The sequence below is a fragment of the Sus scrofa genome, chromosome 2, assembly GCF_000003025.6.
Source record: "Sus scrofa isolate TJ Tabasco breed Duroc chromosome 2, Sscrofa11.1, whole genome shotgun sequence".
NCBI lineage: Eukaryota > Metazoa > Chordata > Mammalia > Artiodactyla > Suidae > Sus > Sus scrofa.
Window position 1 is genome coordinate 113,319,960 of NC_010444.4, and position 26,094 is coordinate 113,346,053.

The window sequence follows — 26,094 nt, forward strand, 5'->3', positions numbered from 1 at the left end:
TCCTCTTTTTTTCTTTTTTTTTTTTTTCTTCTTTTGCTTTTTAGGGACGCACCCACAGCATATGGAAGTTCCCAGTCTAGGGGTTGAAATGGAGCTGCAGCGCCAGCCCTCGCCACAGCCACAGCAACATGGGATCTAAGCTGTGTCTGTGATCCACACCACAGCCCACATCAATGCCAGATCCCCAACACACCGAGAAAAGCCATTGATTGAACCCTCATTCTCATGGATACCAGTCAATTCGTTTACACTGCACAACAATGGAACTCAAGGCTCCTCTTACTTGTTTTTCATATCTCAGGGATTACTGTTCTTGGTAGTCTGTTATCTAGTGTCTTAAATATTATTGTTTCATATATTTTATCTGTTTTCTTAGATCATTTCAGGGAAGAGAATAAATCTGATCCCATTAGCCCATCTTAACTGGAAGAAGAAATCCAAGTTTATTTTTTTCTTTATAAATCATTATAAATGCATGACTTTTATACATTTGATTTGTATTATTCCATTTCATCCATTTTCCTTTTTGATGTTCAAAGTGTCCCAACTTAGGCCAGTGGGAGGCACATCATGTTGGGTCCTTTGACATGTTCTTACTAGTTCCTATAGGAGCAAAAAATATTTAGGCACTACAGGCTAGATAGTAGGGGTTAACTACATATTTGCATTTGCTGAACTTGTTTTTGAAAAGTAGAAGGAGAATAAGAGTACAAGATAGAAATACCTTACATTTATAAATAGGTACACAGCAATGAAAAGAACACACCTGTGTTGGAAGAGACTCAATTCTGCCAGATACAAGTCATCAACATTCTCCACTGTTAAACAGAGACCTCAAAACTTCTTATCATTGCTTCCTAAATATGGATCTCAACATTTCCCAACCCACTCCAGTAGGCTGACTTTATCTTCTCAACCTGTGTACATTCAATCTTAGCTATTTCCAGATTCTCATTTACATAGTCACTGAAGCTTAGAAGAAAGTCCTCCTATTCCAGTACTGTTTGACATTAGCATAATCTACCTGAAGATTAAGGGTGTGTCATCAATAAATATTGTGGGAAAAAAAATATAAGTCCATCCAAGACTGAGAGCATCAAAGTAAAATTCAGTCTACAAGACCAGTAACAGAATATCAATAATAGAATATCAATATTCTTCCATTTATTCCCAATCTTCTGTTTTCTTGCCCTTGATTAAAAATCTATGATGTCACAAATCTCCAATTTTTCCTTCTAACTTAGTTTCAGTGACAGCCCTTCACAGTCCCTTCCAGGCCAATGACTCTTAAATTCAGAGATTTACCTGGGTATAATAAACTCTAAAGACAGGCATCTCTTTTCATAGATAGGAAACTAAGGCACAGAGATTTTATGGCACTTGCCTCTATTAGCAAATTTAGAGCCAGAAACTTAGTCAAGTAATAAGTTGGAGAGATTTTCTAAATCATATAAAATTAAATATATTTAGATCAATAGCTCTCAACACTCTATATCTCATATCTCCCTAATTTTTTATTTAAAAATTATATACCAAGTTGAAAATAAATTATTTAGAATCACACACCATATGATAATAAGGGCAACACAACTCTATAGGAGCACATATATTTATAAATATTTTGTGAATGTAAATGACATTTTTTGTAATGTCTTAGTCTAAAAAGACAGAATGCAAATATTTTATTTTACTTTGTTTTACTTTATTTCATTTTATTTTATTCTTATTTTATTGCCTTTTAGGGCCACACTCGAGGCATATGGAAGTTCCCAGGCTAAGGGTCAAAGTAGAGCCATAGCGGTCGGCCTACACTGCAGCTCACAGCAATGCCAGATCCTTAATCCACTGAGCAGGGCCAGGGATCAAATTCATGTCCCCATGGATTCTAGTTGGGTTCATTACCTCTGGGCCACAACGTAAACTCCATAATGCAAATATTTTAACAAAAGGATTTTATTTTATTAAAACTTGAGTTATACCCTTGGTTTTTTTTCTCTTTTTCTTTCTTACCTTTTTTCTTTTTTCTTTTTTTTTAAGGGCTGCACCATGGCATATGGAAGTTCTGGGCTAGGGGTTGAATTGGAGTTGCAGCACCCAGGCTATGCCACAGTCACAACACACCAGATCCAAGCGGCATCTGCAACCTACACCACAGCTCACAGCAACGCCAGATCCTTAACCCACTGAATGAAGCCAGGGATCAAATCCACATCCTCATGGATACTAGTTGGATTTGTTACTTCTGAACCAAAATAGGAACTCCCAATCCCTTTGTTTTCAAGAGATAAAACAACTAAAATAGCTTTGCAAAAGTTATACATGTCTAACGTTATGTTGCCTTTACCTGAATCCATGAAGCTAAGCAACATTATACCAAAAACCAGTCTTGTCATCAAAACAAATGCTGTGCTAAGCAGCAAAGACGATCCTGAAAACAGTGTGGACCAGCTTTGAAATGAATCCAGTAAATTCTGATGGCTGACAAGCCAAACCACCAACTCTGGCATATATAATGTTCAGAATGATCTTCTCAGCAAATTAAGCCTTCCAAAGAAGACATTTGCTATAGCTGCTATTTTGTCACAGAGAATAATTCTGATCTTTTAAGCACCAGTGTACCATAATTTCTGGCCATCTCAAAATACTCAGGGAAGCACTTACTGATCTAATAAGTCTTGTTTTGTCTTTAATGAGTACAATTTCAAGTGATCGTAAAATCCCACATATGGTCATTATAACACTTGTTGTGCACAATCTGTTCATCGAAACTCTACACTATAAACAGCATTAGATGAGACTAGAAAAATATTCATCTACCAAAATGTTCAGGCCAAGGTTATGGAAAATGAATAAAAAATTATGGTTACATATGGTCTTGGTTATACTGAGGTGTTTTGATAGAGCAATAATAGAGAATAACAGGCCTATCCTCTCTGCTGGCTTTAGGTTCTGATCCTCAAGATACAATTAAAGCTGATCAGTCATTTAGGACACAGAACAACTGCAGGCTCTGTTTCAGATACACTAGACTAAAACAGTGATATCTGGTATGTTCTCTCAAAGTTTGCTCTGATTTTCCAGCAATTTAGATACTATGACTCCTATTTTAATAATAGTAGCTAAAGTTTACTTAACATTTACTGTGATCTCGATACTGAGCAAGCATCTTACACCTATTACCTCAATTAATACCCTGACAAATAATTTGTTCACTTAGTTAACAAATGGCAGAGTCAAAATTCAAATCTGAGCTGACAACAGGGCCCAGACTCCTGTCTACTGGGCTTTATTGCCATGGTCCTAGGTAATTTGTAAACACATACTCTTTTTCTAGGAGGAAAGAAAAACATTACTTCCCACTAAATTGTAAGCTGGGAGAGACTCAAAGAGACCAGGCCCAAAGAGACCAGGGATCTTATCTGTTTCATTTCAGTGTTGAGCTACTAACACAGCACTTTTTTATGAGTTGTAAAATGAAGGAAGGCTGACTACAAAGGTTATTCAGCTTTTAAATGGAAAAGGCAAGGCTTATAGCCATTTTCCTAAGTACTATATAATATAGTTAAAAATCTATGCAGTAACAAATTTCAGATAACATACAAGTAAATTTTATAGTAGCCAGTTTTCTAAAACACATATAAAAAAATCAGCTTCTAAAAATGAAAAGAAAAAAATTGTAAAAAAGGAAAAAAAGAAACAAAGAAAAAATAATCAGTCCTAATTATTTTAGAGCTCTGAAAAACAGCAGAGATGATGCATACAGGTGAAAGACTACAAAAGAACTGGCATTTTCATTACTGCTAAAATATGAGATTTCACATATTTGGTAGATAAGTAAACTCTCCGAACTATAAAGTTAATTTTTGACACAAACTCACTTCTCTTTTCAACTTACATATGCCGCTTAATCATATGCATTGATCATATCCACTTCTTAAAAGCCAAATGCGAGGTTCGGGAGCAAGATGGCAGAGGAATAAGAGGAAGTGCTCACCTTCTCCCACAAACACATCAAAAAAACACATCTACATGTAAAACCACTCACACAGAATATCAACTGATTGCCTGCAAAAGAACTTAAACCTCCAAAAAGGGCAAGAAACTCTTGACATAACTAGGTAGAACAAAAGGGAAAAAAGAGAGAGAGAAAAGGAATCAGGACGGGACTAGCATTCTCGAGAGGGAGCTGTGAAGGAGAAAGGGAACCCACACCCTGGGAAGCCACCTAACTAACGGAAAGATCACCCAAGTCAGAGGGACCTCAAAGTCGCTGAGAAAAGCTCAGCAGCTGGACTGAGAACAGCAAAGCAGAGTGAGAGCCACACAGATCATATGAACTGCCAACCGGGACATCACAGCCTGAGATGCTTGGGCAGGGGCTGGGAGCTGAGACTTGGGCACCGGAGGTCAGTCCCTGGGAGGGGACTGGGGTTGGTCATATGGAGACAGCCTAAGGGGCTAAGGAGCAGTGTGCCACAGATGGGGGAGCAGTACACTGGGGAGTGGTACGCCAGAGCAGAGGGAACCTGGGAGAAGGTCCAGACCCACAGGAGAGGCAAGATGCCATTGCTGGGGAGGGCAAGGGGAGGGGCAGACCGTCATAGGAAACTCCTGGTACCCGAGTGTGCGCACATGCCCATGGGCTCTCAAAGGGCGGGGCAGCTCTGGCATACTCTGCCCGTGGCGAGAAGCTACTTGCTAGTCTGCAGGATACTGGGCACTTCTTATGCAGGCTATTGGTGTCCAGTACCTCTTATGTGGGCTAAGGGCATCAGGGGGCTAAGTGCAACACGGTGCCTACCAAGCACCATATGCAGTTTCTCTCACTCCCCTGGGAGCACACCCTCCCTGCAGCTGCCACTGCCAAATGCTCTGGGTGGTGCCCAAACATTTGGTCACTGTCCCTTCCCAAGACCTTACAACTAGGAGCAGCGGGTGCCGTACCTCCTGTATGGGCTAAGTGGGACAGGGTACTTCTTGCGAGGTCTGCAGGTGGCATGGGTAAACTGCCGCAGTTATCTCTGACTCCTGAGTTGGGTGTGGCCTACTGCCACTGGAGATACCTGAACAAGTATCACTTGCAGTCCCAACCACCTCAGAGGGGACCACAGAGGAGGACATCATAATGGAACACCACCTATTGTTGCTCTCGCTCTCCTGGGAGCACACACGCCCTGCTGCTGCCACTGACAAATGCTCTGGGCAGTGCCCAGATGCTTGATCACAGTCCCTTCCCAGGAACCTGCAACTAGGAGTAGCTTGTGTAGCACATAAGGTGGGGACTAAGCAGGACGAGGTGCTCCTTGCATGGTCTACAGGTGGCAGGGGGAAACCACCACAGTTATCTCTGGCTCCACAGATTGGGGTGGCCCACCACCACTAGGGGTCTGTGAACAGGCACCACTTGCAGCCCCAATCACCTCAAGGGCACCACAGAAGAGGGCAGTGTTACTGAACACCACCTTTGGTGCTCTCGCACCCCTGGGAACACACCAGCCCTGCTGCTGCCACTGCTGAATGCTCTGGCAGTATCCACACACCTGATCTCTGTCACTTCCAAGGATCTTGCAACTAGGAGCAGCCTGTGCAGCACCTCCTATGTGAGCTAAGTGAGACAGGGTGCTTCATGCATGGTCTACAGGTGGCAGGGGCAAACCACTGCAGTTATCACTGACTCTAGAGACAGTCATGGCCTGCTACCACTAGGGATCCCTGAACAGGCACCATCTGCGGCTCCAATCACCTCACAGGATGGTATTGCAGTCCAACACTAGCTGTTGTTTCTCTCACTCCCCTGGGAACTCACGCACCCTGCTGCTGCCGCTGCCAAATGCTCTGGTCACCTTGGAGATCTGCCTAGAGCTCATTACCACGTTCCAGGGCCCTGCAATTAGGAGTAGCCTGTGCCACCTTCCTGCAGGTCCTTGATGCTGTTAAAAGCCCAGCATCTGGGGACTGACTGCTGGACCTACCCATTGCCTCTTTCTCCTTGAAAATACACTGAGCATCCTGGGGATAACAGCCTGCTCACACCCAAGAAAAAGACAGCAAACATTGAAACTTCCACACCAAAAATAAACAGTACCCCCCCCCAAAAAAATACAAAGGGGTGCTCTTGCATAGAAGTGGCCTTAAGAGACTACAGTTTGGGTTCCCCAAACTAACAGAAAAAGAAAAACACAAGCAAGATGAAGAAGCTCAGAAAGCATTCCCAGTTAAAGGAACAGGAGAATTCACCTAAAGCAGTCAACAATGAGAGACCTCTGTAGTCTGACAGAACTTGAGTTCAAAAGAGAGACAGTGAAAATACTGAAGGAAATAAGGCTGAATATCAGGAATTAAAAGATATGAAAAGTAATGCAGATTCCCTTAGAAAGGAACTAGAAAATATAAGGAGGAGCTAAGAAAAACTAGAAAATTTATTTGCAGAGATGTAAACTGAGTTAAAGGCAATAAAGAGCAGAATAAATAATGCAGAGGAAGGAATTAGTGATGTGCAAGAGAGAATAATGGAAATCAACCAATCAGAACAGCACACAGAAAACCAAATGAAAAAACATGAAAGGAATAAAGAGATCTATGGGATAATATAAAGCAGGCCAATCTACACATAATAGGAATTCCAGAAGGAGAAGAAAAAGAAAAGGAGATTGCAAATATATTTGAAGAAATTATATCTGAAAACTTTCAAAATCTAAAGGAAACTGGTATCAAGACACAGGAAACACAAAGGGCTCCAAACAAGTTGAACCCAAACAGGCCCACACCAAGACATATTATAATAAAAATGGCAAATGTTAAAGATAAAGAGAGGATTCTAAAGGCAGCAAGAGAAAAGCAAAGCATTAATTATAAAGGAACCGCTATAAAGCTATCAGCTGATTTCTCTACAGAAACACTACAGGCAGAAGGGAGTGGCAAGATATATTTAAAGTGCTGAAAGGAAAAAATGTGCAACCTAGAATACCATATCCAGAAAGAATATCATTTAAAATAGAAGAGGAAATAAAGAATTTCTCCAACGAACAAAAGCTAAAAGAGTACAGCAATACTAAACCCATTCTAAAAGAAATACTGAAAGGGCTTCTCTAAATAAAAAAAATAATAATAAAAATTTTTTAAAAGTAAGAAGAATTAGGATGGAGGAAACCACAATTGGAAAGCAATCACTTAAATAAGCCAGCATACAGATGGAGATCTAAACATGAAGGTGTTTTTTTTAAAAAAAAGGCATCAAAATCATACAATGTGGGGAAGGAAAGTAAGAAAATATAGATTCTTTTTTTATTTTAATGATGTGTTTGAGCCTATACAACTATCAGGTTAAAGCAAGCAGATATAGGAAGGGGTTAACATACTTAACAACAGGGAACCACAAATCAAAACTGAATGTTACATTCACAAAATCTGAAAAGAAAAGTACTCAAGCATAAAATAAATGGAAACCATCCCATCCAACAAAAAAAAGAAAGGAAAACAAGGTTTAAAATGGCACTAAATATATATCTATCAATAATCACCTTAAATATCAATGGACTGAATGCTCCAATCAAAAGACACAGAGTGGCACACTGGATAAAAAAGCAAAAACCTTCAGTCTGCTGTATACAAGAGACTCACCTGAGGGCAAAGGACACATATACATTGACAGTGAGAGGATGGGAAAAGATATTTCATGCCAATGGACAAGACAGGAAAGCAGGAGTTGCAATATTCATATCAGACAAAATAGATTTTAAAATGAAGTCCATAAAGAAAGCCAAAGAAGGACACTATTTAATGGTTAAAGGATCCATTCAAGAAGAGGACATTACAACAGTCAATATATATGCCCCTGATATAGGAGCATCCAGATACCTACAATAAATACCGAAAGACATAAAAGGAGAAATTGATGGGAATACAATCATAGTAGGAGACTTTAACACCCCACTCACATCAATGGACAGATCCTCTAGACAGAAAATCAATAAGGCAACAGAGATCTTAAATAACACATAGAAAAGTTAGACTTAATCAGCATTTTCAGGACATTACGTCCAAAAAAAAAAATCAGAATATACATTCTTCTCAAGTGAACATGGAACATTCTCAAAAATTGATCACATACTGGGGCACAAAGCTAACCTCAACAAATTTAAGAGTATAGAAATTATTTCAAGTATCTTCTCTGACCTCATGAAACTAGAAATCAACCACAGGAAAAGAAGTGAGAAAAAACTTACTACATGGAGACTAAACAACATGCTACTAAAAAACCAATGGGTCAATGAGGAAATCAAGAAGGAAATTTTTAAAAACCTTGAGACAAATGACAATGAAGACACAACCACTCAAAATCTCTGGGATGCCACAAAAGCAGTTTTCAGAGGGAAATTAATAGCAATAAAGGCCTTCCTCAAAAAAGAAGAAAGATCTCTAATGACAACTTATCCCACCACCTAAATGAATTAGAAAAAGAACAAACAAAACCTAAAGTCAGCAGAAGGAAGGAAATCATAAAGATCAGAGAGGAAATCAATAAAAAAGAGATTCAAAAAACAATAGAAAAAATCATTCAAACCAAGAGCTGGTTCTTTGAAAAGGTAGACAAAATTTACAAACCTCTGGCTAGACTCAGTAAGAAGAGAAGAGAAAAAAAACAAACAAGAAAGGAAAAGACACAACAGATACTACAGAAATACAAAAAAACCATGAGAAAATACTATGAACAACTGTATGACAACAAATTTGACAACCTAGAAGAAATGGACAATTTTTTAGAGACTTACAGCCTGCCAAAACTGAATCAAGAAGAAATAGATCAACTGAACAGACCAATCACTATAAATGAAATTGAATATGTCAGAAAAACACTCCCTACAAATAAAAATCCAGGACCAGACGGCTTCACAGGTGAACTCTACCAAACATACAAAGAGGAATTTACACCCATCCTCCTTAAACTTTTCCAGAAGGTTGAAGAAGAAGTAACAATCCCAAAGACATTCTATGATGCCACCATCACCCTAATTAAAGAAAAATACCATATGATATCACTTCTATCTGGAATCCAACAGCACAAATGAACCTTTCCACAGAAAAGAAAATCATGGATTTGGAGAATAGATTTGTGATTGCCAAGGGAGAGGGGGAGGGGTGGGATGAATGGGGAATTTATTAGAAGCAGACTACTGCCATTGAAATGGATAAGCAATGAGATCCTGCTGTATAGCACCGGGAACTATGTCTGGTCACTTGCGATGGAGCATGATAATGTGAGAAAAAGAATCTATGCATGTATGTGTAATCGGGTCACCATACTGTACAGTAGAAAGTTGACAGAACACTGTAAACCAGCAATGATGAAAATTTTAAAAAAATAAAAAATAATAAAAAAGCCAAATGCTCAGATTTAATGATACATGACCACTGAAAATTTTAATCAAAATAACTTCTAACATGATATATTAATTTAATACATAAATAATTACTGTCACATGTATCAGTTTCTTTAATGTATGTATTTCATAGTCATTAGCAAATTAAAAGGCAAAAAAAAAAAGGTTTCTTGTTTAAATGAGTGATCCATTTCAGAAAAGACAGATTTTGTATTATTGCCTTAAACTGATTTTAACTTTATCAGACATTACCTACACATCTATAATGACCTCACTCCAGTCTGTTTAACACTGCTAGGGCACCGATATGAATGACACTTGGAAGCACTAAGGAGATGAAGCCATGGTACCTACCTTGGTTAGATGAATGACTCCTTTAGAAGTAACAGAACAACCCATGAAGCCGACATACTGAAGTTCAGGACAGTGCTCAGCAAACGCTTTCACCGACTGATCTGTGACCTAAGGAAGAGCCAGGAAGAGAGTTGGTCAAGATGGCATTACAGTGAATTTAAGGATTTGGCTGTGGCAATTTCCCTCTGCCTTACTTTGCATCATGAATATTTCCCTAGTCAATGGATCATTTGACTCTGTACACAGACATGCTGCAATAACTCCTGTGGGGTTTTTTTAAATCCTCCATTGACCCCTCCTCCCCTCTATCACCCCATGTTTGTTTACTTCTTCATAGAAAATGTCTCAGAGATGTCAACACTATCTATCTGCACTTCTTCATATCTCCCTATTTATATACACAGATTATTAATATATAATTCACATACTATAAAATTCACCCTTTCGACAGAAACAACTCATAGGCTTTTAGTATACTCACAAGGTTATGCAACCATCACCAGTAGCTAATTCCAGAACATATTCAACTCCCCAAAAAGAAACCCCATGGCCATTACCAGTCATTCTCCTGTTTTAACTCCTGCCTCTAACCCCTGGCATCTTTTGGTCACTATGGATTTGCCTAGTCTGGACATCTTTTATAACTGAAATTATGCAACTGCTTCCTCAAGTGCAATAATGGTCTCTTTATAAGGTTTCTCCCTACAAGTTTTTCTTCCAAGAAATCTGGTTTCGTCCCTCACTGCTTTAAATTCCTCAGATTTGGATGGTGTGATGGTTAATTTTATATGTCAACTTTACTCCATGTAGTGCCCAGATATTTGATTAAACATTATTCTAGATGTGTCTGTGAGAGTGTTTTCGGATGAGATTCATTTTGGAAACAGTAAACTGAGTAAAGCAGAATGCCCTCTGACCATTTAACCTTAATCACATCCAATCCACTGAAGGTCTGAATAGAACAAAAAGGTGGAATAAAGGAACATCTGCTCATGATCTCTTTCTGCCTACCTCTGAGTTGAGACACCAGCTTCCTACTTTTAGATTCAAATGTGGACTGCAACTTACATCATCAGCTCTGTCTGTTCCTATGCCTTTAAATTCAGAGTAGAACTAAATTATCAGCTTTCCTGTATCTACAGATTGCCAGTCGCAGATTTGGGGTCTTCTTAGCCTCCGTAATACGTGAGCCAATTCCTAACAATATTATATTTAACACACGCACACACACACACACACACACACACACACACACACTTCATACTAATTCCGATTCTCTGAAAAAGCCTAACCCTAATGTAATACATATTAGAATTACCCTGAGGAGTTTATTAAAAACTCAGAGCCAAAAAAGATGAGGTTCAAGAATTCATATTTTTAAAAAGTGTCAAAGTGACTCTTACGGATGTGAAAACTTGAGGCCACCACAGTGCTGCAAAGAAGTTACACTGACAGCTTTTGGCATTTCTATATGGCCCTGCCTTAAACAAAGGGCAGGCTGAAATTCCTTTTTTGTCTCCTCCTACCTCCAAAAACTTCCCACGTATAAAATTATCTTCCTATAATTGTGCTAACATTTTCTTCACTGTCTCACAAAGTTGTAGCTTATACAAGAAGGTCCAAATATTCTCTATCACAGGCTTAATTTCAGATTCACTTTCCTCACAGTCAAGATGAAATCAACAAGTTAAACATCATTGTTAGTTTTTCAAACAGCAGTTGACTCAGGTCTCCTTTGCATTAACTTTAATATGGGTGACTCTCACTTTGTATCTTCCTTATCTATTCTGAATAGATATTGGAAAATAAAGCTGTGTGGGTAGCATTAATTCTGAAACAACACAAGAACATTTTCCTAAAATAATGAAATGAATAGCATCCATGGTACACCTGATAAAAGATTAATTCTGCCCTCAAAAGTAAAGTATGCTTCAGCATATTAAGACTAAGGGTGCCATTGATAAATTAAAAATGGGCTTTCCTGACACTCAGCTTTCTAAAAACATTACATTAACAAAGAATATTTGAGGCACTAAAATTGACTAAAGCTTCAGTGAAAACATGTTTCTATTTTAAATGGAGGTGGAGTTCCTGTCGTGGTGCAGCAGAAACGAATCCGACTAGGAACCATGAGGTTGCAGGTTCGATCCCTAGCCTCACTCAGTGGGTTAAGGACCCGGCATTGCCGTGAGCTGTGGTGTAGGTTGCAGACGCAGATTGGACCTGACGTTGCTGTGGCTGTGGCAAAGGCTGGCAGCTGTAGCTCTGATGAGACCCCTAGCCTAGGAACCAACATGTGCCACAGGTAAGGCCCTAAAAAGCAAAATACATACATACATACATATATACATACATAAATTTTAAAAAGGGGGGGGGGATGGAAGGTGGGACAGAGGTTAAATACATATGGTCATTTCGTTAAATATCCTGCCCAATCTCCCCTAACATCAAGTCTTTTCTAGGTCCATTTTCAAGGTGGGAAGTGAAATTCAGATAAGGATTAAGGACACAAGGAAGCTCAGGTCCAAGATGTTGGAGCTTTCAGAAAGAAGAAAAAAGGTATTAAAATTTGCTTGGTGGATCTTTTTCTTTCAGCAAAAGCAATCAGACTAAGAGAACTCAGATGGGCCTCCAGCATCAAAGTCCTATAAGCCAAGCAAGACCCCATGAAGTCCATGGAGTACAGTAACACCCTTAGTAGACTCAGATGTGTTTTAGGAGACAATAAAAGAGCCTTGAAGATTTGGCTGGAGTTTGGCTCCATTCCCAAATACACAGAATCAGTTAGGAATCTGGGGCTGAAAGTCTGGCAGAAACAAGCATAGACTGCAGGAGGCAGATCTAGTAGTGTCAGCTTCTCTTGGACCCTGGAGACTGATGGCCTCTTTTCAAATGCCAGATGGACCACTTACTAGCTGTGTGATTTTGAGCAAGTCATTTCACTTCTCTACACTTTGCTCCTTCTATTACAAACAGAATATAATAGTATCTACCTCACAGGGTAAAATATGAGGGTTAATTATGCATTTTAATGTTTTGAATGGGGTATGGCACCTTGTAATTGGTCAATACAGTTTTAGCTGTTGTCATAATCATCCCAGGTTCCCCAATTTTCTGTATATTAATGCTTAGCCATGACTAAGCAGTCGACACAGGTAGGAAAATAATTCAAAAATAGTGTAGTTAAAGCACCCCAATTTACTAAAGCACCCTAGTTATCCTAAAAGGCCTGATTATATGGAGGCTTAGGCTAAACCATGGGGTGGGCCTGAGGAAGACCTAGGAAGTCTATCACTGACCTATTATGATTAAAAGAATGCCATTTTCTTAAGGTTCTTAATCTGACTGTACAGCAGAAAATCACCTAAAGAGTTTTCTGACTTAATTTCTTTTTCACTAGAAAAATTTTCCAAGGAAATTCTAACATACCACCCGAGTTATGAATAAGTGCTAGGGCCTTTCATTCAAAGTGTGGTCCTCAGACAAGCAGCACTGGCATCAACCTGGAGCTCATTAAAAATGCAAAAACTGGAGCTCCCATCATGGCGCAGTGGAAAAGAAATCATGGTGCAGTGGAAAAGAATCCAACTAGCATCCATGAGGATGCAGGTTCAGTCCCTGGCCTCACTCTGTGGGTTAAGGATCCAGCGTTGCCATGAGTTGTGGTGTAGATTGCAGATGTGGCTCAGATCCAGCATTGCTGTGGCTTCAGTGTAGGTCAGCAGCTACAGCACTGATTTGACCCCTAGCCTGGGAACCTCCACATGCCACAGCTGTGGCCCCCCAAAAGATAAATATAATATATATAATATATAATATAAATATAATATAATAAATATATATAAAATAAATAAAAATGCAAAAACTCAGGAGTTGCCGTGTGGCTCAGTGGTAACAAATCCAACTAGTATTCTTGAGGATGGGGGTTTGATCCCTGGCCTCACTCAGTGGGTTAGAGATCCAGCATTGACCTTTTGTTTATCTGTTCACCAATTTATAAACATTTTAATTGTTTCCAATTTGGAGCATAATGCTACTGTGATCATTCACATAAAAGTCTGTATGGACATGTTTCATAACTCTTCCGTAAAATCTAGGAATGGAATTACTGAGTCCTATGATAAGTGTAAGCTTAATTTTTTACGCATTTTTACAATTGGGTTGTTTTCTTATTATTAAGGTGTAAGAATTTTTTTTTTTGTCTTTTTTTTGTTGTTGTTGTTGTTGTTGTTGTTGTTTTGTCTTTTTGCCTTTTCTAGGGCCGCTCCCGCGGCATATGGAGGTTCCCAGGCTAGGGGTCGAATCAGAGCTGTAGCTGCCAGCCTATACCAGAGCCACAGCAACGTGGGATCCGAGCCATGTCTGCGACCTACACCACAGCTCACAGCAACGCCGGATCCTTAACCCACTGAGCAAGGCCAGGGCTCGAGCCTGCAACCTCATGGTTCCTAGTCGGATTCGTTAACCACTGCGCCACGACGGGAACTCCAAGAATTCTTTATGTATTTTGAATACAAATCCTTTATGAGATATTTGTTTCACAAATATTTTCTTCCATTCTGCGCCCTGTCTTTTCTTTTTAATGATGGTATTAAAGGCTCTAACAATTGGAGTTAATTTTTGTGAACAATGTGAAGTAAGGTGAAAGGTTCATTTTTTGCACATGAATATCCAATTGTCCCAGCACCACTGGTTGAAAAGATAACCTGGAAGGTTTTGATTTAAAGAGTCATACTTACTCACAGACTGTGGGAAAACTGGACAGTAGGTAAGAATTCGTATGCAAAGAGAAATGTGGTTCCGGACGTGGAAAGGTGCATGAAAAAATTAGAGGAGAATGAGATCAGCGTGCAAAGCAGATTTTGATTTTTAGTCAAGGCTCTGATGGCGAGAAAGAGAATATGAACCTCAGATTGAACCGTGTCGTCTCTTCACAAGGCAGGGGTAGGGAGGACCATTTCCTTACGCTGGCACTCTAAAAGCCGACCCGCACTTTTATAGAGGCATGGAAAGGATGCAGTGTATTCAATGATACAACGAGAAAAGTATCAGTGGTAAGAAATGCCTGTTGTGCCTTCAGAGTCACAAGAACCATGAAGATCACCAATAATATAAACACACGCAAAACTTCTAGTAGAGCTTCCACTTGTTGAATCTTAAGGGGGCCTTTTCTACTTGCTAAACCTGAAGCAAATGAAAACCAGAAATACAGGGGGCAGAAGTTAAAGAAAGATGTTTTTTATCATAAGCTCTTGAGAGCTGCACTCAATCATACCCTCTGAGGGTGGTTTCTTGTGAGATCAAAGGTTTTCTCTCCTGGCAGAAATAACAGACCTAGACAATTCTAACACAAATGACAAACGTAATAGTCTGTGATGTCTAGACCTTCCAAGTATTAGTACTGAAGGTAGCCTTGGGTATACATAGGGTTATCTCTCTGCCATCTCTAATGACACCAGAGACCACCATGGTCTGAGACATGTCATCTTTCTCGGACATTTTCAACAGCCTGCACACTGGACTTCTTTCTGCCACTCCGGAGCCCACAAATCTCTTCTCTACCCACCAAGTCACAGCGAACTTTTTAAATGTACAAATCAGATCCTGCTATTCCAAATCCTCCAATGATACCAATTACTCTAAGAATAAAATCCAAACTCCTTCCATAACCTACAAGACCTTGCACCATCTGACTCTTCCCGAACTTTTCTACCTCATTTCATCACCCCACGGTCCCCTCCTCTTATTCTTGCTGTGATGGTCTCCCCACCTGTTCCTTCCATTTACTACTTAATCCCCAGCGCTTGGCACAGCAGCTGGCACACATCAGGAGCTCCAAAAATAAAATCAATGAATAAATGAAGTACTGTCTGGAAGCACATTAAAAATTATTTTTAATACTAAGAAAATTTGAACTGTTGATCTTATTGGTTACAAGTGGCACAAAGAAGCAGTGGCTAAGAATGAGACAAAAAGGCTTCAAAGAAAGTGACAGCAGCACATTGACTCTGGAGTGAACCACAAAACTAACGGCAGGAAAATAACAGAGTGACTACCTAATGTCACTTAGGACCTCAGGAAAAATTCTAGGCCAACAGGGACCAAGGGCATTGTGAGCCTACTTCCTAGGGAATTTTCCACAAGGAATGCCAAGCTCTGATTACTTTTTTTCATCTCTTACAGCCAGAGTGGTCAGTGGGCCTAAAGGGTGCCCTCATCTTCTAAATGCAAAATAAAGGCCAGTAATCTACTTAGGCTGGGATCTAACCGAGTTTTATAACCAAAGGGCAAAAACATTTCCATATGTTCCAATGAGATTCACTGGACCAGAAGAGCCTTATGATTCTGGGTAGAAGTCAGCTATCATTTGGTTTTCTGAGCATCCCCTCTGCCACGTAGCAGGTAATAATCATCTGAATGGGTTACTGGTTTTTTGAAAGCAGAAGTGACCATAGTAGTGAATGGCTAGAATCTGCCTTATCTTAAAAATTAAAAAGTACAATTATAATGCATCTGATGAAGGGCTCTTTTCACTCAGAGTCACCCAGTCTCTTAAATCCCTTTAATTCAAAAAAATATTTGAATACTGGCTCTATGCACAGCACCTCATGCCAAGTACTAACACAATATGAAAATGAGGTAGTGTCCCTGCCTCTAAGAGCAGAAGGGACAGGGAGGATCGAAATAAGTCTAGCCACCACAACTAACAGCGAGATCCTTGGGAATATTTTAGTCTGTACAATGCATTCAACTCTAGTTCAGTTTCCCGAGACCTTCTGACTATATCTGAAACTGAGTTTGAAGAAGCAACCAGACTGTGAAGGGTTGAAAGCTTGGCAGAATGATTAGGAGTTGATATTAAGAGAATCTATTTTATTGGTAACAAAAATACAGGGACTAAAGAACTATAAGGTCTCCTTGAGTTCCAGCACATGGTTGGCACGTAACTAATGGAGCCCTTCATTAAAGGCTCCAAGGGAAGGGTGATAAAGGGAAGAGGTGTACTTTAAAGTCCAGCTAAAGGGATATTCTGGCCTCAGAGAGGCTGCTAGTGAGCAATGGCTGCAGAGGGTCCTTGTCCCCACATGAACGGCAGCCTACCACACCAAGGAGTACCTCAGTTAGGCTGAGTCACACAGCAGACTCAGTAAGCAGCCAGGTCTAACAACAGACAAAAAAATATGCGAAGTACTTTAAGAATCCCAAGGGGTGAGTTCCCACTGTGATTCAGCAGGTTAAGGACAAATCGTTATCTCTATGAGGATGCAGATTCAATCCCTGGCCTCACTCAGCGGGTTAAGGATCTGGTGTTCCTGCAAGCTGTGGCCTAGGTTGCAGATGTGGCTCAGATCTGGTGTTCCTATGGCTGTGGCATAGGCGACAGCTGCAACTCTAATTCCACCCCTAGCCCAGGAACTTCCATATGCTGCAGATGCGGCCATAAAGAAAGAAAAAGGAAAAAAAAAAAAAAAGAATCCTAAATGGAAAAATTTTTATTTACATATCAAGTAAATATATATTACACTTACAGGAGCTTTAAAAATGAAACAGGAGTTCCCGTCGTGGCACAGTGGTTAACGAATCGACTAGGAACCATGACATTGCGGGTTCGGTCCCTGCCCTTGCTCAGTGGGTTAACGATCCGGCGTTGCCGTGAGCTGTGGTGTAGGTTGCAGACGCAGCTTGGATCTGGGGTTGTTGTGGCTCTGGCGTAGGCTGGCAGCTACAGCTCCGATTCGACCCCTAGCCTGGGAACCTCCCGATGCCGCGGGAACGGCCCAATAAATAGCAAAAAGACAAAAAATAAATAAATAAAAGTGAAACACAATAAAATTTCTCCATTTATTTAGTCACATCTTCAAAATCTATGAAAAGATTCTTTTTCATTTTCACCTTCCTTTGCTTTTTTGTATTATATTTTTCACAGGGTGCAGTAAATACACTTAAAATTAATGCACCAGATAGTTTTCTCCTTTGACACAGTATAACAAAAACACAAAACAAATTGGTACTGGTCATATAAAAGGAAGTAGCTAAATATAGAGACAAAACACTTGGTAAGGATTTGCTTTATAAATCCTTTCAGTAAGACCTTTATCACTATGCTCTTCATTTAATAAAACACCATACTGTTAAGTACCATACATACTTTTTCTGTAAAAGAAATCTAAAAGAATGTTACTGAAACATAGTTTTCTTTCAAACCATGGTCAGACAACTCTCTCTCTCTCTCTCTCTCTCTCTATATATATATATATATATATATATTTTTTTTTTTTTTCTTTCTAAGGCCACACCTGTGGCATATGGAGGTTCCCAAGCTAGGGGTCCAATCGGAGCTACAGGTGCTGGCCTACACCACAGTTACAGCAACACAGTATCTGAGCCACATCTGCAACCTACACCACAGCTCGAGGCAACACCAGATCCTTACAGATCCTTAACCCACTGAGCGAGACCAGGGATCAAACCTACAACCTCATGGTTCCTAATTGGATTTGTTTCTGCTGCGCCACGATGGGAACTCCCAGACAACAATATTTACCTGAATACATATCATGTGCCAAGTATGTGCTATATGCAATGATTTAAGACAGACTGTCCTCATGGAGCTGACAACCCAGTGAGAAGAGCAAATGTTAGACAGACATGTGTTACAAGTATGAGCACTATTTTAATATAATCATTTGCAGGAGTCAACGAATTATTACATTCTATTTATGTCATAGTTATACAGTTAATGAAAGGAACCAAAATATGACTAAGGTTATACTTGGTTATTACAAATAAGATTTATCTCAAACATTTTAAACTAAGTCTTAACTATATGCCTGATATCATTTCAGTAGAGCCAGAATATGTATTGCTTTTATATAGCATGAGAAAAACAAGGATTATTTAACAACTCATACTTACCAGTACAACTCTGACTTTTAATTAGCATGATACAACTATTTCACTGAGTAAATCGCAAGCACAAAGCAGTGGAATTTAATATTTTTACTTTTTATTATGAAAAAAATTAAACATATAAAAATAACAAAAATAATAAGATAAATTGCCATTTACCAATCAACTAGCTTCAATTATTACTAACTCATGGCCAGCCTGGTTTCATCAAGAGCCCCATTCACTTTTTTTTTAATCTATGAATATATATATATTTTTAAGTTTTACCGAAATATAGTTGATTTATAATGTTGTGATAATTTCTGCTATACAACGAAGTGATTCAGTTATACATGTACACACATCCCATACACTTCTAAAACATCACATCTATCAGTAAATATTTCAGTATATCTCAAAAAGAGGCTCTTTTAAAAATCATAGCCATAATACATTTTAGCAAAAATGTTCATGTGAGACTTTATATGAAAAATGAACTGTGTATAGTTTTATGGAGATAATAATCCAACACAGTAATTTTAAAATCTCATTAAAAATTTACCACAGTTTTGTAAAAACTGACCCTTTGTCAACAAGGGCATTGAGATTCATAACTAATCATTTTCTAAAAATCTAAAATTCCATTAGTGTCCAATGAGAATCTGATCATTTGATTGCTTATTTGACCTTGCCTGATTTTTGCTCATTCGGTCTTGCTTTATGTTACTCGGAGTTTGGGAAAGTCAGATTGGCTGATAAAAAGAGATTTATAATTTGTGCATTAAAGTATTGTGAAAAGGAAAGACACTGGTCCAGAACTAATGGCATAGATATCTGTCTCTATTAAAAAGATCTATGATAAGTTAGGTATGACTCAACCACTTTCCTTTAATTTTCTGACCAGGTTTCTTCGACTAATATTGCTTTATTTTATTGAAATTCAATATTTGGGTAATGTAAATGAAACAGAACAATTAGTCTATTCTGCATCTGCTCATCTTTTAATTAATAAAAGGAGTAATCTAAAAAGAAATTTACTAACGTGACAACCATAGTTGTATTTAGCAACAATATTTACAAAGCATTTTCTAGTACACATATACATCTGTCCACTTGCCCAGTTAGATAAACAGGCAAGTGCAATTTCCATTTTATAAATGAAGAAATAGAGAAGTTAAAGGAACTTGTCCAAGGTTACATGTGAGCCCAGTGCTCTTTTTACTACAACATACTCAATAATGTATTTAAAATACAACCAAAGAATCTATTTGAGCATTAAATTTGAGATCAATTAAGTAATAAGTAAATGTAACTGATAACAAAGTTGCCTTATAAACATACAATTCATTCTTTTGTTATATCACAGAAAAATGTTTTAGTTCTTTGCAAATAAAGTCTCTTCCATTCTGTCAAACTTTATTTCATTTCTAAATAAAATTAACAGATATGGTTAGTTTGAGGATTCATTTCAAGAGCATAAGGAGAAATTCATAAGAATATGATTGAAGGCTAAATTAAAGCCACCAGATAGATCACTTAGCATAATTTGATTGTATGGATGTATCATGTGTTATGCAAGAAAAGAGGAAGAAATAGTAGTAGTACACACAACGTGAATTCTGAATCATCTAACTTTAAAGGAAGTTTTATCATAAAGGGTGAATGAACTTAAATCCCAGAAGGCTAACATACAAAGAACAGGGGAAGAACTCTGAACAGCAGAAGAGCTCGTTAGTATTTCGAAAGGCATGCTAAAATTCGCAAAGCAAGGGAAAAGCCACCAGGACAAAGGTAATTCACTTAGACTTCCAAACTGTCTGGTTCTCTCCTTACCTATACAATAGGGTACTCTCTGCTTTGTTCCTCAACTTCTGCCTGCACACCTCTTCCTCTCCCCTTGCCTACATTTCCATCTGTCACCTCACCTCCTTTCTCTGGTTCTTTCCTTTCCTTTTCCTCATGCCTCTTCTGAATCTTTTATGCCCAGTGTCATACCTTTTCTTAACTGGTTGGTCAGTGTCATACCTTTTCTTAACGGAATGAAAGCATTTCAAGTATAATTACTGTACTAATTTCAAATCAGTGATATTAAACTTTTTATTTATCTCAAAAATAAACATATGATTCTATGACTCTATGAAATCCCTGGACTCAGACTGCCGAGGTTGCAATCCAGCTTCATACTAGCTGTCTGACATTAAAGAAGTTATTTACATTCCAAAAAGTGTTAGAATCAGATACAAATTAATGGGGTTCTTGTAAGCACCCCACGAGAATTTCCACGTGCTGGGCATATACCATACAAAGTGTTAAATAAAGATTAGCCACTACTCGATATACACACTTCCTTTCCCCAATTCCTTAGAGCTGGAACTTCAAATATTATTGTACAAAGTAAAATTTTATTCTTATCATTGCGGCTGGTAGAATATAAGTCAGCATTTAATGACAATCTCTGTTACGATATGTCTCACCTACCTACCACCAAGCCATTAGAAAGAGAAATGACAATACATAAACTTTTCTAATCTATACTTGTTCACCAGGCTGAAATTATGTATCTGGGGAAAATGCAAGTTAAATGAGTCTTTCAGTTGGTAAAATGTCAGTAACAAGTTTAAATCCACACAAGTTCACATGTATTTTGTATTATATCTAAAATTATAGATAATAAAAGCAAGTAATCCAAATAACTTTATTTTCTGAGAGTATATTGATTCTACTTTTTTTTTTTTTTTTTTTTTGGTTGCACTCACAGCATGCAGAAATTCCCAGTCCAGGGATCAAACTCAAACCACAGCAGTGACAACACAGAATCCTTAACCACTAAGCCATCAAGGAATACCTATTGATTCTATTTTTAATGTTCTAACTTGACAAATTATTTCCCTCTAACAGCACTTGGATATGACAGTACATTCCTACTGTTGTTAAAGCCTTTGGAAAGTGCAAAAAATTATATACTCCAAAACTGTGCTTTGTGATGCTCCTACAGATACAATGTCTTAGGTAATAAGTAAAACAGCCAAGTTTCTTACCTGTCATTATAAGGAATATAACTCATAAATACATGAGTAGATAAGTATAATATTCAATAACAACAAAGAACCACCTCCTCCCTGGGAGGCTGACATATAATATGCAAAAAGAAAACGCATAGAAGCAAGAGCACAACCTTCAAAAAAGTCACTTGTGTGTTTGCAAAAAATATTTCAGATTAGGCTTTAATATTTTAACAAGATAAAATGCTTCCCAAGATGAATAAAATTTAACCAAGGTATAAAGTGCTAGCCATCCACGTTTTAATCATAAATGAAAGCCAATAATCACCTGTTTTTTAAAAAGTGTACAAATACCTAATGTATGAATATAGAACATTTCTTACATATTCATGTTTAACATTCTTTAAACAAGAAAACCTATTATCAAAAAACAAAACCTAAAATTAGGTTATACATTTTTCATCACGTCAGACAAATACATTCACAGCTCACTAAATGCTCTTTCTTACATTTCAAACAGCTCATAAAACCTCACCTCCTTTAATGAGGTTTCCACAATAACTGGAAATAAGATGGCAAGTCTGTCGTCTACCCAGACCTAGTCCACTTGGTCTATGAACTTAACCTCCACAGAGGAAGCCATGCTGAGTAACAAGAATGTAAAGGAGGCATTTCCTTGGGTCAGTTTCAGCAGAGGGAAAAAAATATGCTGTACAAATCTGTTTCATTTCATTTTTTAAATTAACAGCTCAAAGAGGGCAGAGCTCATGGTGTACAATATCAGGACAAAGATTCATCTCTCCAGAAATAGGGGTAAGAGGAGGTTTTTAAATATTTTCATAACATTCTCCCTAAGTTCAACTTAACATATAACTTCACAGGGCCTAACAAATACTAGGTGCTCAATAAACATTTACTGAGCACATGAATGAATGAATCAAATCTAGGAAAGGCAAGATGGAATGACAAATAGACTACAGAATGTCTACTGTTAAGAAAAACTCAGTATTTGAAGGCCTATCTGCCAGGCATTGTGCCAGATAAATTTTATTTACATTTATTTAATCTACAGTATAAAAGTCTTAAAGGTGTTTACACATTTTAACCCAGCAAGAGCACTTCTGGGGACTTTTGAGCAATAGGCTCAGCAGAGGAGCAGACAGATCGGTAGGCCAGGATGCTCACTGGAGCACTCACTCTTTAGAGTAATGAAAAAAACAGAAACTTCCCAAATGTATTAAAATAGGATAATGTTTAAATGATGGTGTATATTTTTTAGAGACTGCTATGTGGCCATGAAAGATCATATTTTCTTAAAACATTTAATGAAGTCACAAAATACAATGTAATTGAAAAAGCAGGATATATAATTATTAGAAGTATAAACATTTTATTAGGTATATATGCAGAACAAAAAACTGAGGAGATAAAATGTTAACTACCTCTTGGTAGTAGGATTATAAATGTGTGATTTAAATTTCTCTGTTTTATTTCCCAAAGTTCCACATCGATAATTTTTTATACTCAACAATCACAGAAAGCAAATACTAAAAAAGGGGAAAAAAAAGGGAAAAGATTTTTTTTTTAATTTACTCTCTTATTTTAACCTAAATAATCTTCATATAAGTTTGGAAAATTTTGAGAAAAAAGTGTAATTTTTTTTTAGAATTTAGGAAAATAGAATATGAATTATTTTTAACTATTAAAAAATTAAGTATAAATTAGCACCATATTTCTACCTGGCCTTCATTTTTTCCAAGGTAACTTCTATAAACAATGCAGTAAGAAAAAAAGTATTATAAAGCAATATAAAATACATCTACCTACACTTTGCTTGGGTAAGCCACAAAACAGTTTTTGAAAATCTTTTTATGTATTTTCCTTACATATTGAAAAAACCATGAAATTTTTAAAAATTATTAAGAAACGTAAAGAATACTATATAGAGTCAATTCGCTAGTTCAGAACCAAAATACAAATCAGAAATTTAAAACATCAAATCACTGTTCAACATATAACTGGATTACAAAACAAAACATATGGTTAGAAATTAAAAGGTACTTTAAATGTATACAAATATAAAATGCTTAATGGAGGGATATATTCTAGAAATTCATAAAGCCAAATGCTTCAGCAACATGGTGACAATATGCTTGTATTATACAGCTTCTCACCTGTATTTTATGCCTGGGATATATTTGATAATATAGATCAGACCTCACTTTCATGGAACTATAAAATAGGGTCACGTTTGCTTTTATTGAACCAATCAGGGAGCTAGAATTCCCCACTAGGCTGACTGATGGAAATTTACATCTCAAAATTTTCTCCATAGTCTTTTCTGAGATGCCCAAAGTAGTACCTCATTCCTGCTCAAGTGATTATCTGTTAGCTGCTGTCCCACAAGGTGCTGACTTTTTCTGTACCACATGCTCAAGATCCTGCTGCCTCTGTGTGTGTTACAGCAGAGCCCCTCAACAGAGCTTAAGGCCTTTTCTGCCTCTCATAATAACTCCATTGTCATTGCATGATCTGAAGCTGCCAGAGTTTCTAGTCTTTGGGAGTGCCAGAGCACTGGAGAGGTGGAACCAACAGCCTCCTCCCTGATTTTGCACAAGCCACACCACCTAAGCTCCCAAAGCCCTTCTCTTAGGGGCCACCATCTTACAAAGTCTGTTTGTCTCTCCAAACACATTTTCCTTAGTTTCTGGCCCTCTCGCTCTAGCCATAGGACTAAATACCAAGTACCAAGGGTTGAATGAAGAATAGAGGCCATATAATTTGCACCTTTCCTTACTCCCCTACCACAATGCTCTCCCTCTTCCTCATGTTTTCAGAATATATACATCTGGAACTGGCAAATGCTATGTGTATAAGCATGTATACAAAAAGAAATGGACAGGCAGGTAGCCCTACAACTTCAGACTGACTTGGATATGAAGTCACTAGATTTGAATCACTCACTTCACCTCACACCAGCTATATACCAAACCTCGCCAAATCCCAGTATTCTTATCTCAAACAGTTACTATAGTACTTACACCCACTAAGTAGTATGCAGATTAAAAAAGATAACACATGTAAAGAATTCACATAATAACACAAGCTTGATACAACTGCTTTCAAATAAATCAGTTAATTTGCAAAAGGAGAAAAAGTCGTATGTTAATCTGGGGTAAAGACTAAGTTTTCAGAATCTCATAAAGAAAAAACAGTAAAGCATCAATAGAAATGTATCTTTGTTTAATGAGGTTTTTGGTTTGTTTAGTCGAAGAGGTGTGGTCTTTTGACATCTTGGTCAATTTGCACTTACCTAACATTGTAGAGTTCATTACATTTAGAGGAGATAATGGAACATGACAAAGCAAATGCCTAACTGGGAGTCAGCTTTTAATTTTAATTCAATTTACAAACATTTATCATCAACTATATAAAGGCCCTGTATAGCACGTATGCATGTGCCCTGGTGGTGGAGGGTAAAGCACACAGATACCCATAATAACAGATAAATGCTAAAATAGTTATGCAAAGATGCTTTTGGATCACAGAAGAGAGAGCTATTAGTTTTAGGCATTTGTGTGGGAACCAAATGCTATCTTGAAAGTCACAAAGGAGACTGACATTTCCTTGTAGCACAGCAGGTTAAGGATCCAGCATTGCTGCATGTGGTGCAGACCACAACTGTGGTGTGGCTTCAGTCCCTGGCCTGGGAACTTCCACATGCCATGGGCAGAGCCAAAGAGCAAAAAAGCCGTAAAGGAGAGACCTCTGAAAGATCATTTCAGGTATGGAGGTGAAGCAGGATCACTAAGAACAAGAGGTACAAGAGCCCAAGATGTGAATGTACAAAATACACGATAAGAACGAAAAAATCCAGGTATCAAATTCTGGCAGCATTCTGGCCATCCTGGACACATTATTTAATCTTTAGTATCTCAATGGCCAACAAGCACATGAAAAAATGCTCAACATCACTGATTATTGGAGAAATGCAAATCAAAACTACTGTGAAGTCCCACCTCACACCAGTCAGAATGACCATCATTAATAAGTCCACAAATAACAAATACTGGAGGGGGTGTGGAGAAAAGGGAACCCTCCTGCACAGTTGGTGGGAATGTAAATTGGTACAACCACTATGGAAAACAGTGTGGAGGTACCTTAGAAAACTATACATAGAACTACCATATGACGCAGCAGTCCCATTCTTGGGCATATAACCAGACAAAACTTCCCTTGAAAAAGACACATGCACCTGCATGTTCATTGCAGTACTATTCACAGTAGCCAGGACATGGAAACAACCTAAATGTCCATCAACACATGATTGGATTAAGAAGGTATGATATATGTACACACTGCAATACTACTCAGCCATAAAAAAGAAGAAAATAATGGCATTTGCAGCAACATGGATGGAACTAGAGACTCTCATACTAAGCGAAGTAAGTCAGAAAGACAAAGACAAA

General features: G+C 38.1%; 1 protein-coding gene across 1 annotated transcript in view; it reads right to left on the reverse strand.

The window, feature by feature from the left end:
- The window catches only part of FBXL17 (F-box and leucine rich repeat protein 17), a 491,431-nt gene that overhangs the window by 330,826 nt on the left and 134,511 nt on the right, over window positions 1-26,094 (reverse strand). The window contains 1 exon segment of the mRNA XM_003123817.6: window positions 9,735-9,842. Coding sequence (XP_003123865.4) covers window positions 9,735-9,842 — 108 coding nt within the window.